This window comes from Botryllus schlosseri, chromosome 7, assembly GCF_051294905.1.
Source record: "Botryllus schlosseri isolate E-star chromosome 7, Bs_hap1, whole genome shotgun sequence".
Taxonomy (NCBI): domain Eukaryota; kingdom Metazoa; phylum Chordata; class Ascidiacea; order Stolidobranchia; family Styelidae; genus Botryllus; species Botryllus schlosseri.
Window position 1 is genome coordinate 11,720,740 of NC_137242.1, and position 17,263 is coordinate 11,738,002.

Here is a 17,263-nt window from a genome sequence, read left to right on the forward strand (position 1 = left end):
TTGAATGTATATTTAACTTAGGCTTACCATATTTTGGAAATCTAAAAAGAGGACACTTTTTCAGAATTTGAGGAGAATTCTCAAAAATCGGTGAATTTTACCCACTTTGTGATCGGTTGACTAAAAAAAAACTTACCGCTGAGAGCTCAAGATACCGTTTTCCTCTCCACATTGGTAGGTGGTTGAGGACACTTTCAAAAAAAGTCAAAAAAGAGGACAAATCCTCTTAAAAGAGGACGTATGGTAACCCTAATTTAACAGTGTCTATTCGTTCCTCGATTCAGAAAAAATGGTGACTCAATCTGTATTTCAGACGGGTAGCAAAACGCTATATAACGTTTGTCGTGTCCAATAGCCTGTGAGGGTATACAGCGAGTCCGTTGTCTACGGATAACGACTTACAAATATACTCAACTGCGGCGGTATATCTGGTACGAACATCCTGACGAATGAGTTCTTGACTAGCTGTTCAACAGACGACCATGCATTTGCCTTTTCTATATATATATATATTGTACGGATGAATCAAACAGTAGGTTTTGTATTACACTTGTGTCTCATATTCTCAAGGACTCCAATATACGATATGCACTTGGTTTTATACCAACGGTGAATAGAAGTCACGTGATATGGTAATATTCCATAACGGATAGGAGAGAGAGAGAGAGAGAGAGAGAGAGAGCAGGGCACTGCAGCGCAATGACTTCGAAAACTACATTGTAGGCTACCTCGGAAATTCAACTTGACTCGTGACTTGACTTGATTCGATTCATAACGTGCAATGGCTTGATATTGTTTCTTGGTCCACATTTATTACTGCATCGATGTGCAAGCAACAGAAAGATGAACAGCATGGATAAGGCGCTCAAGTATGAGGGATCTCGTTATGCTAAGTTGGGCATGACATGACGTCATGCACCACTACATTACAAGGAAACAGCATCATAATATATACATTAGGGCTCTTCAAAAATGACTTTTTTTCTCAAATCGTACTGGCTACTTGATAAAATTGTTATGTTACCTAATTTAATCCTACACACAAAATTTGGTTCAATTCCAACCAGTAACCGCTTTGCGACAGGAAAAGTAAGTTTCTATTTATTATATAACAATAAATAATAAAAAATTTGAAAATGTTCTGTTCACCCCATGAAAGTGTTAGGCTGTCTATAGAAACGATGCTCACCAAATTTGGTTCAATCCCAACCAGTGGAAGCGGAGTTATTGCCGTCGAAAAATTTGGATTTGAATAAAATAGTATTTACGGTGAGCACAACTATAATAAAGAAACAAAGAATCGGTCACCGTAAATACTATTTTATTCAAATCCAAATTTTTCGACGGCAATAACTCCGCTTCCACTGGTTGGAATTGAACCAAATTTGGTGAGCATCGTTTCTTTAGACAGCCTAACACTTTCATGGTATGAACAAAAAATTTTCAATTTTTTTATTATTTATTTCGATATAATAAATAGAAACTTTCTTCTCCTGTAGCAAAGCGGTTACTGGCTGGAATTGAACCAAATTCTGTGTGTAGGCTTAAATTAGGTAACCTAACAATTTTATCAAGTAGCCAGTACGATTTGAGACAAAAAGTCATTTTTGAAGAGCCCTAATATACATACAATAACACGCGTAACAGATATGACTTGCGACACGAAGGTAGCGACTTCCCAACACTCACGGGAGACGAACTATACTGATCTGTGATCTAGATAAACCTTCAAACACAAAGTAGCCTATGTATTGCCACAGTCACTATAAAAACTGCTGTGAAGTACATCTCAAGCAAAAGCACCCCGTTACAATATCCTTATATTAGTGATCGCTCAGTAAATCACGTTTCGATGTATACACTGTACAGCTTCATGTGGACTAAATTCGATCTGGAAAATCAGACGCATGTAAACAATATCAGCGAAAGGCTTCGCCAGTATTTCAAGATAATGACGACGAGGGACCCCTTAGAAAGATTGGTTTCGGCATACCGTGATAAGCTCGAAACTGACAGGGATCCTTATTATTACAATGTCTCCAAACGGATTCACAAGAGCGCAAGTAAGTGCATAGGTTTTTTTCAACCGGGTGTATCGCACAACTCCGGGAGTACCATACTTTTTGAATTGTGTGTTGCAATGTGGTATAGGTCTACAGCAGTGGTTCCCAACCTTTTTCGGTGGCAGGGCCAAATTTAGAATTTCAGAGTACGGTGGTGGCCGCACGAACACCAGGGGGCAATGAAAGGAACCCGAAATAGTCACCAAAATATGAAAATTCGCATTGTTCCGATCATTCGCTTGACGCCATTGGCCATTATGTGGCCGCGCTCCCGTTGTTCAGAACAATCAACCTTTGCTGGCTATTTCGGAGTTTTATTGCCCTGGCGAGATTTCAATTCGTATTTTTGGAATCAATGCGACTCCTCTCGATAAACACCGTCATATCAAATTATTCGGACACTTGGGTCGCGAGCTATAGGACTACCAAATATGGTGTTTTTGCCGGCTAAGCAGTACGCATCTCGGCGTATTCAATCGTGAGTCACTTGTTGCACATCTATCCGTTAATTAGTTATAAATACCCAGGGCCGTAACAGCACTTCGTCAGCCCCCCTCCAAAACGTTTCTCTTGGCCCCTCAGGCTAGATAGCTGTTTACCGCTATTTAGCATCTAAATCGGGTGTCCGTTTTAGGCAGCTTCTCTCGACTAATCGCGCGAAGCGCGAAAAATTTCGATGATTCATGATTGAATCGGTCAATATAATCGGGAATTGAAAATATATTGGTATCAATTTTTATCCTCTCTCTCCTCACGTAATCAGATTGACCGGATGAGACGAGTGAGTTGTGTTTCAAAAGGTAGGACCACTCAATAATAATTAAACCTCTTCGGGCGTATATCCGTTGGCAGGAACGAAACAGCACTTCGTCAGGCCCCTCAAAACACTTAGGTCTTGAGCTCCCATAGGGTGATAAACCGATCCCCCCCCCCCCCCCCCGTTGTTCACTTCTGCCAAGAAATCAGGATCACCGTGAAGTGAGCCAGCGATTAGCGCGAAAATTTTCGATAATTCAAAATAAAATAGGTCAATAAGATCGGGAAATGCATATATATTGCTATCAATTACTTGTCCTCTCTGCTCACGTAATTAGATTTACCGGTAGAGCTGAGTGAGGTGTCTTGGACACTGTAGGGCCCGTAAATAATAATTAAACATATTCGGACGGGCGGACCCGTTGGTATACGACTTCGTTACATAATGTTATTTCGTGACCTCCAGTCTGCTATATCAAAAAATATAGAATCGCCCAAACGTACTAAACTAAAAGATGCACACGATTTCCAGAGGTGATCAGTAACGAAGTACTTCTACTTTTTTGAAGTACTCAAGTAGTTTTCCTCTACTTCTGGTACTTACTGAAGTAAATCTGATTTTCGCTACTTCTACTTCTACTTCTTAATATTTTGTGATCTACTTACTTACTTTTCGCTATTTTCAGTTTGTCAAGTAGAAGTAGTTCAATCTTCCAATCAGGAAGATATTCTGAGGAATTTCGGAACTGTTTTCACGGAGTATTAACATTTAATTTTCATAAAAGTTTAGTAAAGCACAGAATTTTCGTCGCGCTTCCCGCGCAGTGGATACGGAGTAACCAGTATGATTTAACGAAAGTATCGGTGAATATAATTTAGGTGGCGGGTTGCCGTGTTTCCGTTCATAACACATTGTCGCCCTTCATCCATATGAAATAATTCATCACAGTATATATGGCTCATCATAACGTTTGAAACTGATGTTTCACAATCTAGCATTTTCTTGTCATCTCGTAATCTAGCATATATGTCCATGGTGTGTCCTGATCTGGAAGAGTGGACTTTTACACTCTTTTTTAGTTTTAGAGCTGTTTTAGCATACCACCTTTGAAACTCTCAGGACTAAAAACATTAAATACATATTCTGCTTTTAGAAGTAGTATTTATATTTCACTTTCAATTCCCAGTATCATATACTTTGAGTTATAATTAATATCAGTTCTTTTGTCCAAATAACATACATGTTGAAGTATAAAAGCAAGTGCAGTAATGCCTTTAATTTCTGGAAATAAAGCTACACAATATGGCATTTTTACGATCCACCATATTTTTTATTAACGTTTACTAATCGCGCAAAGTATTTACACCAGGGGTCACCAACACGGGGCCCGCGGGCCGCATGCGTCCCGCGACCTGCTTTGAAATTTCGGAAGTACGATTACTAAAGCATTTTGAAATGCAGACTCCCTAATTAATAAGAGGTTGAAATTATTCTTGTTACGCGCGGTTCAATGCGAGTTGATTATAGATTTTAACAGATTAGTGTCCTTTGTAATCTGAGCCCCACAGTGAAAATACGAACAGCAGAAGAAAATGTCGTGCCCCTGAAAGAAATATGAATTTGCAGTCGTGTTCTAGTCAACGGGGACTAATAACAATGGGCCCACCCAAAGATGCAGTACAACATTAATAACTTCCCTAAATTTCTTAAGAAACTTCCTGCATTAACTATTCCGGTAAATTTGATTACGTGGGCTAAGAGAGGATAAATATTTGATAGTAATATTTGAAACTATACTAATATTAATGACGAAATTCACTCAATAATATGAAAAAATTTCCGCGCTTGGCGCGACTAGGATATGAAGTCCTGTGGTTGTTCAAAGCATTTCGGTGCGCATAGTAAGCCGATGTGAGGAAATCGATTAGTCTGGAGTTCGCCGGCAATGGACATGGACAGTGGACACTGGACAGTTTGATGTGGGTATCTGGCCCCAAGTCAGTCAGTTGGGACTATGCACTGGAATGCTGTCGTAGCTAACATGTCCCTTGCCCATCGTAGAGAGAACAGTGTTGTATTGGCGTAGAGATATAATTAAAGTCATGCGGCCCGCGGCCTCAACAAATTTTGAAAAGTGGCCCGCGACCCTTTTTGAGTTGGCGATCCCTGGTTTACACCATATCCTATACAACTTCTCCATATTGCTCTTCGACTAAACTATACGGGCCATATATTATGGGGGAGTGCGCCATACCATGCTATTTTCCAAAACGTGTTGTTCGAGAAAACAGAGGATTAGTATCGCGTTTCCTCATCAATACTATCATTTTCATCCCATGATGTGGACGAATGTTTATGCTATCGAAAATTGGATACCTGCTGGTATGCATCACTATGAATCAAGCTCGTCACCTATCACATAGCTCAATTTGCACCTTTTTATAATCCATCCAATCAGGATCGTTTTCACAACTACTTACTTACTTGAGTACTTTTAAAGTCAGTCAATTCTACTTCTACTTCAAGTAGTTTTAGGTTGCTCACGAAAGAAGTACTTCTACTTGTACTTGAGTAGATTTTTTTTCGTCGCTACTTCTACTTCTACTTGAGTAGCTTTCTTGACTACTTTGACCACCTCTGACGATTTCACATTAGTAGTTCTTCACTGGCATATAATTCTTCCCTGCGGGATGGTAGCCTATTTGTCTCGTGAGGTTCAGATTGCCAAGACAGGAATATTCGGCGCCGGTCATATAGGCGCCTATGGTCAATTATACCTATATGTATTTTGTCTATACATAACAAAGTTTCCGGTCAGCGTAAGGGCAGTCCTTTTCGGCCAAGGTTTTCTCGCTGTCAATCGTTCTGGCACACTTCTTGGAGTGGCATGTTGTATGGCCTAAAACTTTATTTGTCTTCGTGCGTCGTGGCGCGGTAATGGCCAACGCCGATATGCCCACTTCTATAAATCTTGCGTATATTATCTTGCGTATATTATCTTGGTGGAAGGTACTTGGAAACTTGAAATCGCGCGCAGCGTGAAAAGATTTTGAAAATCTTGCATAAAATACTCTATAATTCATGCTAATTCACTAAATAATTTTGGGCCCCCTTCGCGCTCGTTCCCCCCAATTGTGGGACTTGGGGTGCGGCAGTTATGGTCCTATCTATACCTATATCTATAGGCACTGCTCGTTCAACTGGAAAGTTAGGGCACATTGCATTGAAACAGCAGTGACGTAATCTTAGCAGTCTACTCACAACTTTCCTGCAGTCCTAATTGAAAACTCCAGACTCCAAGCCAAGCAAGAGTATTTTATAAATATAATTTTTTTTCATAAATCGATTTCTCAATATTTTTGTGGGGGCCGCAGAAAGGCTAGCTGGTTGCCGCATGCGGCCCCCAGGGCCGCGGTTGGGAATCACTGGTCTACAGGTTGTACTTTGGTACAGCCATTCGTGATATCAGAAACGAATATCCTGTACAATTGTTGGTACTATGGTTCATTAATTTCTGCAGTGAATGCGAGGAATGTCAAAGATAACGTTTGACTCTCTACATTTTCTCTGTATATTATAACATTTGAATGCACAAACCTTTTGAATTGGCCTGTCAACCTCACGTTCACACTATTCCTATAGTTCAGTGGTCGGGAACCTTTTTTGCCCGAAGAACCATATTGGCCCTATTTTTTCCATCTCAACTCTCAAAGAGCCATACATGCCAATCAACTGTTACGTCACAATTGGAAATTCGTGACGTCATGGTAGCACTAATTCGAATTCAGTGCATGGGATTCCTCGTGTGCGCCCCATTTTCTCTGTAAAAACTGATATTTATTGTTCGAAAATAAAGCTCGAAACGAGAGGTAAGAGGCAGACGGGCCAAGCCTCCACCAAGGATAACGCAATTCCTTGCATAAGTAGGGTTACCATATTTCAGCAACCCAAATTCGGAACACTCTTTAGCGCCCACTAGTGGATTTCAAATTGGAGTATGACGTCACACTAGCAACGCTTTGCTCATAGACCCGAGGTTGTCACGGTCCGGTTCAGGATTATGTGGCTGTGCGTTGTGTAACCGAGACCGAAAGCACATGTTTTAGCCCCCTCCCGCCCAAATAAACAATGATTTTGAGCCCACACTATGGGGTAATCGATGCAACTTCTGGGCGACTGCGCCTCCAATTTGAAAATGTTCCGTGGCCCAGATCAGAATTTTTCAATATTAAGCTGCCGAAGGCAGCATAGCGAGAAAAACTAATAGCTACGCCCGTAAGGGCGTATAGTACAGAGTTTCCGCAATGGATCCACCACAGTTCTTGTTCAGATTTAAGACATGATATAATATATACATTTAAGATATATATATTGGTAGGAATTTAGTGAACAAGACATTCTGGTGTTTTAGCCAAAGGATCTTCATCCGTAATCTGTCATAGGCGGACTTGACCCTACCGACAAGAATTCAAAGCATGGGTGTTTTGGGTAGATATTATGTAACATAAAATCTGGGAGTATATAGGATAAAGAGTTCTTGTGGGAAGATAAAGTATAAATAAAGGTAAAGTCATAATAAGGAAATAAGATTAACAAAATAATTTATAGTATAAGCAAAGGGTAATAATATAGTAGCATAAATATGACTCAGTCCAAAGCAACTCTACCACAGCATCTCACGTCGTCAGGGATGGTAAAGATATAGGTAGGGCGTATTAGCCTCTCCTTTTCTGTAGCAAATACCGGTAATGCTTACGGCAGAGGGATTATAACAATTTTGAGTGAGTTTAAATAAATGAACTTGTATGGGGTGTGAATTTCTACGAAAATGGTTGATTTCAAATCGCATTTTAACATACTTCTAATTCGAAATCAGACAAAAGCAATACATTTTTGAAAAGAACTAGTTTCATACTTTAGGATTCTGCAATAAAAAAAATTGGAAAATGTTGTTAGTTCAGCAGTCCCTTACGGCCTTAAAAAGCGGGACGTTAGGCTGACTAGTCGGGACGCCGGGACAAGACGTTAAAAAGCGGGACTGTCCCGCCTAAAACGGGACGTATGGTAAGCCTATGCATAAGTAGCTTAGAATTTATTACAACTGATATTAATCGGATGTGACTGTCACACTGATTCCGAAAATCCAAGGGCGTAGATAATAAAGTCAGCTGATCCGGGAGAATGCTAATCATGTAATTAAAAACTGCTAATCGGGACGCATCTCAGGCGGAGATAATAAAGTTAGCTGATCCGGAATATTGCTAATCGTGTGATTGAATACTGCTAATCACGACTCATCAATATGGAAAGGTTACGCCCGATGGTTAGTCGAGGTGTCCCGAGTTTTCAATCAAGGGGCGTTATCTGTTACATCATAATGCGAAAACGCGTTAAAGGCCATCAGCTGTCAATTTGTTGAATGAAACAGCTATATGTCTCATGTAACATGAAAATCATCATTTTCAACAACAGCAGCCTGCTGATAGCGACACTGCCACTGTAATATGTCGAATTATCATCATCGCGAAATTACGGTCGTGTCCAATTCGTTCGGTACAGCTAAGAAATGGATTATAGAATATTGGTATCGCTCTGCAATGGCGGGTACATAATTAGTGAAGCTATTACCTAGGAGACCATTGGCACGGTCATTATCGGAAATATTTGTGCGTAGGAATGGTATGCAGTTTTTATCGATATCAAGTTATCTATAGTTTGTTCCGGTTTGATAAATCAAGAGATTAACACTAACTTTATGCGCTGCGATCAACCGGTTTCCTTAATCCTGGGTTGCTAAATCCTGACGAAAGCGATAATCGACTTTTATTGCTAATCCAACTTTATTATCTCCGCCCTAAATACTTATCTACTTCTCCATTCTCAAAGTATTCGGCGGTAACATAACGTTGCGCTACACGCATAAATTTTATACTACACAGAACGTGGAGAAAACGGAACGCGGATAGCTATGGCGTTGTTTGTGATTCGAGTTTGTAATTGTGAATGTCACATTCACAGCAGTTCATTTCGCGCCGTAGATCAGGAAAACTACGTGTATTTGAAAACTGCGTTTTGAAATGGGCGGCGCCATATCTGCTGTGCTCTTCGACTCAACGTATCGCACAATTCATGATTTCGATTCGGATACATCGCCAGGAGGTTTGAGTCAGTAGTCATTTCGATGGGGTGGGTTCGAATCTCATCGCTGCCACCACGCCAGGATACAGAGCCTGTACTCCCTGTTGCACCACGAAACGATGTCGCCACACGATAAACGTTTATTACGGAAGAGACATCTTAATAGCACGAAGTCGTTATGTCAGGCAACTAAATAAAATGGCGCAATCAGAGAACTGATCATTAGCGTGCCAATTAACAAGTGCCGAGATTCGGCTCCAGTATATTACAAACAATACCGGCGCCTGGAATTTGCGAGTGATATTGGCCGCCGCCGTGACAGTAACTTATATTTGATGATTTTGAAGAGAAGGGGTCCGAGCCCGTAAACCTGAAGACGGCATTGTCTTTACCTCTCAAATACATGTTTATACTGCCACGAGAATATAGTTATTTTGGCCGTGATGAAAATTTAGCAACAAGTCGCTGCGATATTGATCAATTCAGTACAAAAATAAATATTTGGCAAAGAGCCATATCTTATACCCAAAAGAGCCATATATGGCTCGCGAGCCATAGGTTCTCGACCACTGCTATAGTTGATGCCCTTTGCCTCACATTTGTATAGGACTAATAATGTGATTTGCGGGAACCATTATTTCCTCGTTTCCCTAAATTTGATATTTGTATACCGTGTGTCCCGTGATATACGACTCTCATGTCTGTCTGCTCTCGGGATCTCTGCTGTTGACGACTAAATATCATTGGATTCGTATAAGAAGTTATTCGTGTATGTTTATGTTTACTGTTCTACAAACCCATAGAACATGGGTTCTTAAAGTATGGGCCACGTAGGGTATGATTTTGGATCTCGACCGCATCCGACTGATCTTTTAATAAGTTTGTATTATATGCTATATTTCTTAAAAACTAAAAATTTGTTCGCGCTTCGCACGATTCCGGTTAGTTTGCACGTTATCCAAAGCCACTGTGTTGGCTTTGATAACCAATTAAAGAGACACGCAGAAAGCTGGCTTGATCATGTAAAGGTGCCGACCTTTGTATTATACAAATTGATTTCATGTCAGTAGATTTTCTGACATTGATGTTTCTGGAATTTCGGGGTCGACACTTTCCGCGCCGGGACACCTGCAGACATGTACCTTTGGCCAACCCACCGCTAAGTCAATTGATGTGTCGGGTTGTCGAAATGGCTGGCAGCAAATAGTTCCGTCCTCGAAATATGAGTGCAAATGTGCACATGCGACCCGCAGAGGAAAATTGACCCCGATTTGACATCACGTGCGTCACACATGTTCCATAAAGCTGCGTTGTGTTTAACTAGTTATCTGCGCCTTCTCAATATCATATATACCCGTAAAACGTAGCCTAGTAACAATAAAAATGGATTCATTTCGATGTGTGAGGCTTGGATCGCGAGATGCTAATAATACTCATATTTCGGTCACGGTCTAAAAGGTTGGAAGAGCCACTGCCATATAGAGCGTAACAGTGACTACTTTTGAAATGGCGAGGTGCATCTCCGAAACAAACGTAAAATATAATAGGTAGAAAAGTGCAGATGGGAGCAATTCTCAAAGATGAATCAGTTGCAAGGGTACGGGGACTAGTTTGCACAGTTGGTATGACAATTTCGCTGGTACGTTCTACTTAACAAAATCAAGCTTCTTAAAATCTAAAAAACACGCAGTTTTGCCTGTACACTTGTAAAATAGAAAATAGTCTAAAAACATTACTCCTTGTGGCGTAAGTAAGCAAGAGCTCTTTAAGTACTCCAAAAAAGTAAAAGTATTTCGCTACTCAACAGTGTTCAGTGAAGACCTTTGTTAACGGTATAGTTATAATTGTTAACTGCCCACCTGTCTGGTACTTTTATTTGAAAAGATCACCCCAAATACAGTGGTTCCCAAACTTTTTAGACGCGCCCTCCCTTATGATAGTGAAAAATTTCACGCCCCGCTTATCGTCATATATCACAAAATGCAACCAGAATGCTAGCAATCGCAACGGATAGTTTGATGGCATGGAAAGTTATGGCTGTTGATGAGAGAGTTCTCAAATATGACATTCGAACTATACACAGAGCAACAACCATGAATTGGAGGTAAATCGCGCCGAGCGCGTAAAAAATTCAGTTGACCGTAGCTTCGCGCCCACTTCAGATGCTTTCATGTCCCCCAGTTTGAGAACAACTGCCCTAATGCGATATATACAAGTCGAAATACAAGGAATTTCATCTAGAATCTAGATGAATACTAGCCAGCCTTCAGGATTACCGGACCACGACCTAACATCGACCTCGCCCTCTGGCACATGCCACCTCATTTTGTCGCTTGCGTATTATATTCTCTGCATTACTTTTCATTCAGTGTGCATGCCTCTTCTTTACTTCGCCTAGGCTAAGGTGGGTGTCTGATCTTAAAGGCTACTCCAAGTTGTTTCGACACCTTCCTATCTTTTCATTGTATCGCAGTCTTGTGATGTTTTGAAACGATGAAAATATTAATAAACCTGATTGATTGATTGATTGATTGATTGATTGATTGATTGATTGATTGATTGGTTGATTGATTGGTTGATTGATTGATTGATATACCCAGGGATATATAGAACTCCGGGATGGCTGACTTCATTTTGGCCTTTACCTAAGTAGGTCCAGAAAGTTACCTGCAATCTGCCTCGAAATATCCACTTTTCTGCAAGCTAGCGATACAGCTGTTTCTAGAATAACGATCCTCAATCTTTTGCGGAATAGTTACTGAGTAAGCTAGACATTCTTCCCTTATCACAACCTTACTGCTGTATAGCCAACCTAGTGAAGTATGACACTGCTGTATAGCCAACCAAGTAAACTATGACAACTCTGAATTTCAGTAAATCATGAATGTGTTTAATTTCTACACATCATATAATCTGCATCAGGCCATAAATAACAGAGTGAATAACGAATAATATCAGCGTCTTCTACCTATTTACAAGCCATTCTCGGAAACCTTACAGCTGGGAAGGGGTGGGGTGGGGGGGGGTTAATAGGATTGATTAAATCAACCGTTTCAATTCGCGTTAATCGACAATTACCATGGAGTATAGGGTTGCATTCAAAACAAACATGTTTAAAACCAGGCCCTTGTATAAAAAATACTTTTTTCAAGCCATGACGTCAAGAATATTCAATAGTGACGTCATATTGGATTGACATTGACAATTGAAAATAAAGTGTAAATATAGCTCCTTTGACGAAATATCTGTGCTATTGCTGTTGAACCGATTATTTTGAGGGTTCCAGCCATCCCATATCGATATTAGTCGGCTATATCGGGTGGTAATCGTCCGTAGGCTCATACAACACGTATTTTGGAAAGTATTTATACAACACAAAATTTTACAACTTAAAAAGAATTGTTTTCAAAGGGCCTTTGTTTAAAACACTGTTTAAAGCATGTTTTAAACATAGTGTTTCAAACACCGTTTCTTTTAAATGCACCCCAACCATGGAGCATTTCCAATAACGAAAAGATAGCACGGCCTGTAAGGATTCGAAATTGTGATAGCAGAATTGTCAGCTTCTATGTCACTCAATGAAAGTTGATCAAGAAATCAACACACCATTTATACTTCTCTTCAGGTTCAAATGTAGCCTCGATTGGGGGGGGGGTAGAAGTTCGGTATATATCATTATAAATTTAAGAAGCCTTCGGTAGACCCAGTTGTTGAATTCAGCTGATATTTTGTTCACCGAGAAATAGTTTCATGACCGCAGTGAAGAAATTACCACAATGGCTCAACGGTACATCACGAATGGGCCTCCTGAAGCATTTCATGCCATTTATCAGTTAAGAAATATTCAGTATCATTGTCTTGCATATTTTCCGATAGAGCCATAGATGATTCCATGACAAAAAATCATCTCGGTGAGGAGGCATGAGATCCAAATATTCAGATCGTGGCCATCTTTGCCAAGATTTCAATGGAATGTGCCCAGTATAATATATCAGGATATCCACTGTTGACATGATGCAAATGCTGGAACATCGCGTTTGTTCTTCCGGAATCTGCAACAAAAATGAACAAATGATGTATTTAGAGACACAAATTAACCTTAAGAATATATATAGATGTATGCAGAGTTGGTCAGTAGTGAAGAACTTCTACTTCATTGCAGTACTCAAGTAGGTGTTGCCTATTTTCGAAGATATATCTTGTAATTTTGAAGCAGCCATCTCCAAACTTAAGTACCTTGCATGCATTTCACTTTCTACAGCTATTTGAGGAAGTTTAAATACCACTACGCCCGGGAATACGACTGTTACTTGAGTAGCAATGCAGACTACTTTACCACATCAGGATTAATGTAAATCGCTCATTTAATAACGTATCACTAGAATCAGCCAAACTTACCTTGGGCCGACTGAGGAGAGGTCCATGCGTTATTGCGGCGATTTGACTAAACCTTGCAAATTGAAAGCAATCTTCAGAGTTTTCTCTTCCTCCATCGTACAGGCCTATAGCCTATAGGCTATAAGTGTTTATATGGTAAAGACAGGCCGTATCTCAGGGTCGTATCGTGTTCTGACGATTGTGTTGGCTTATCCATTCAAGGGAGTGGGCATCTTCATGGCTTCAGTAAGAGCAAATGGTCAACAAATGTTGTGGTCATAGACTGGGAGTCAGCCATTGGCAGTTCACAACAGTACACTTCTGTTGAAGTATAATTCCAGTACTGTAGCATTGAGTTGCCGTTCATTAACAAACATATGCCTGCCTTGTTTTACCAGACATGTAACTGATGAATAGTATCTGTAACAAGAGATTGGATTCAACAGTTGTTATGGACACTTACAACTGCAACGACCTTGACGTGTTGTGCTGTGTTTGTATTAGATTCAAATGTTTTGTTATCCTTAATTGAAATGCCTCTTGAATCTTGCACACCGGTGGTGTACTCAGTGGCTCCAATTCTTACTAGGAATAATCCAGCAATGATCTGGAATACCGGTAAGCCTGCAATACCGGCACTACCTGCATATTCACATATTAATCTATAGTATAAGATCTCAACTGACGAAGTCCCTCCTAACGGTCGCCTTCATAGTTGACACGGCACAGTGTAAATGTACACTTGTACTTGTGCAGTATGATGTTGGTGACATACATTCGCATAACATGCCAGTAAATGAAAAACATACCGCAAGGCGTAATCAAAATCATACTGCGGATATCAATGTTAACGTTGGAAATTATTCTACATTTTGTTATCTTCTCACGATTATCAGCGCAGCAAAACATGTTACATAAGATACTACAGAAGCAGAGATATTCCGAAGGCGAGTAAATGACCGTACCGGTATACCGGTAAATTGCTGCTGAAGGAATAGGGCTAATACCGCAAAGTTTCAAACTACCTGAACATCTCATAACCTAGTTAACCTCTAGCTTTATATAATAACATAACATGGATATTATATGCCTCTACCGCTCTCAAAAACATAAAATTACACACAGATGAAGCGGCTGATCGGAACGTGCATCAAAGCTGAGTGCACGATTCTGGACCCACTTAGGTAATACCGCGATGACGCAATTGACGCAGTCAGCCATCCCGGAGTTCTATATATCCCTGGATATACCTAACCGAATACATCCAGCTGTATAATTTAAGGAATGCACTGGGATTGAAATAGCAATAAGGTGTTCCAGTTTCACATTGGAAGATTTCATCATGTAACCTAGGATATCACAGGCAATAACCCGTTCGTAGGCTGATGGATGCCCAAGCATACTAGTGAAACGGAGTGTCCGTGGTCCATGCACTGCACACCGTCACTCTTTTTTTTTTCTTGGCAGACCCTGAATCACCCCCGGGACTGGCATCATTTAACGAATTCATTGATTACATACTATCCACTGAAAATCGTAGGTGGCTGGATCCCCACTGGAAACCGTATTCGGAATTGTGTGATCCGTGCAACATCGACTATGATCACATAGCTAGGATGGAAACTTTGTACGATGACGCGGAAGTCATCACGCGAAATATCGCTATTGCAAGGGACCGTATATACAATGGTAAGATTAGAATTGATTCGGGATGCTAGCGGTCTCTAAAATGGAATGCTTGCTGCTTCTTGCGCTTGGTACAAAAAGTAGCGCCATAAATTAGTTTGGTCGAGACCCAGCAGTGAACTAACTAACTAACCAAACTTCTGTCGGAAGTGCTAAACGGACTTTCCATGCACCGGTGATTAACTAATTATAACCCCGCGCTAGTTCATTATGACGATACACTTCACAGCCCCCCGTGTTTGTGTTTCCGCGAACCCGATCAATTTGGGGGTTCGCACCATCGCTAGCAGGAAGGAACAATTCTACCTCATTATCCATGACTTCACATGTATAAGGATATTCAAATGTTCATTGTTGGTTCATCTTGACAGCAACCGGACACGAGGGATTGCAAGAAAGGAGAAACGAACTTTTTCACGAGTATTTTCTCAAGTTGCCCATCGCCAAACGAGACGCCATTTTCAGATACTACAAGGATCAATATGACATGTTCGATTATGATTATCCTGACTTTATCTCGGACTCGAATTTTCATAGCAATGAATAAATCCTTCACTATGCAACCCGCTTATAGTCGGCTTGACTTATTTCTCCTATATCATGAAATTCCTATCGCATTAATGTAGAATGGAAGTCTTTTTCGCCAAAAGAGCCGTCACGATGTTGTGTCCTTTTTCATATATTTATTTTTTAATTAGTCATTCTAAAGTTTTGTTTGTAGCGACTTCTTTTCAATATGCTCCTGGCCTGGCGGGCTCGACTTTGATCACTATGCTATATCGAGCCTCCCATGCATACCATTCTTGTCAGTTCATCACATGTCACCGAGTTTCATTTTGTTATGTATGTTATTGATTTGCACTGTTGAGAAATAAAGATTTTCTCTTTCTTCTACTCTCTCTCTGTTGACCTCATATTTTCAATTATAATTCGCAATGAGGGGCCATACAACAATGTGAGTCAACTGTTACGTCACAATAGAAGATTCGTGACGCCGCGTTAGCACGCATTTCAAGTCCACCGAATTCGTTATGTGATGTTGTAACGCCGGAGCTGAGCAATGAGCATGCGATCCAATTAAAACACCGACTGGCAACTGAAATAAAACTATATTCAAACCGTTCAATAATGTTCTGAACCGGGCACTAATATCCATTAAATTCACTGCAATGTGTACCGAAAGTTGTCATGGGGGCACAAAATCACAGAGCTGCGAGACAATACCCTGTCGATTATATCATAACAGTGTATCCAGTTTCTGTTGCGCCGTCGTAAGGCACTAGGGTAGTGATTTCGGGATCAAACATGTATTCTCGGGATCAGCATTTTCCCAAGATTACTGCTCCTCGTCTTGCAAATTTACGGGATTAGCAAACTATGAAAATACACGTTCAAGCAACGCATGTCACGTTTAATTATTGTAGTAAGCCTACAGACGCAAAAACACAACAACATCGAGAGTACTATCGCTAGGAAAGTTTCTCATTTCGCTGCCAAAATATACAACAGCTGAAAATGCACGTTCAGTATAGGCTTGTAAAAGAGTTAACAAAAGGCTGTGTTGTAAAGACTGATTACCGTGTATATTTTATTGATTAAATAATCTATGATCAACAAGCTCGCAGAAAGTCGTTAACACACCGAGCAACGCATACGAAAGCACCTAGCCATCGGCGAGAGGACGGGGAATCACGAACCTGATCCTGACCTATAATATAATGCCCCTGATTGCATGACATAGTGATATTGTGATCATTGCCGGTAGCGATTGTATTCAATATTCCCTCTAAGCTGCACACGTGCGACATTGCGCAGTGCTGACACGGTCTCTGCGCGCAGAAAATCCGAAGAGATGACCTTTTTTTAGTCGTACGCACTGCTGTCCAAGGGACCGCGCAGTGAGTTGGTGAGTACGCGCAGACTCATCACAAATTATAGGGAACATTGGTTGTATTCCGTTGTATTGTGTTGGTTTGGTTGGGCGCGCTGCAGATATGTAAACGCACCATTCTTAATGTTGCCTTTAGAAGTCCATAATACAGGGGTGGGCAAACTACGGCCCGCGGGCCGCATGCGGCCCTCCATGCCGTTCTGTGCGGCCCGCGAGAGTCTAAAGAAACTTATTAAAAATATTGATAAAATGCGTACTAAAAATCGAATTAATGCAGGGACTTGATTAAACTTTTTCTCATTACATTTTACCATGGTAATTCGAAGGCAGTGGTTCCCAAACTGAGAGGGG

The 17,263-nt window shown here is 40.6% G+C and overlaps 1 protein-coding gene and 1 long non-coding RNA gene across 3 annotated transcripts in view; one reads left to right on the top strand and one right to left on the bottom strand.

Annotated features, from left to right (window-relative positions):
• The window catches only part of LOC145442217 (carbohydrate sulfotransferase 10-like), a 29,504-nt gene extending 13,589 nt beyond the window's left edge, over nt 1-15,915 (top strand). For both annotated transcript variants that reach the window (XM_080320124.1, XM_080320125.1), the window contains 3 exons: nt 1,870-2,063; nt 14,803-15,024; nt 15,393-15,915. In XM_080320124.1, coding sequence (XP_080176250.1) covers nt 1,870-2,063; nt 14,803-15,024; nt 15,393-15,568 — 592 coding nt within the window. In that variant the 3' untranslated portion in view covers nt 15,569-15,915. The remainder of the gene's footprint in view (nt 1-1,869; nt 2,064-14,802; nt 15,025-15,392) is intronic.
• On the bottom strand, nt 11,827-14,569 carry LOC145442235 (uncharacterized). The gene is made up of 2 exons (XR_013915988.1): nt 13,357-14,569; nt 11,827-13,010 (listed from the first exon to the last, which is right to left on the bottom strand). It is a non-coding gene; the product is annotated as an uncharacterized LOC145442235 (long non-coding RNA).
• Nucleotides 15,916-17,263: the final 1,348 nt, after the last annotated feature.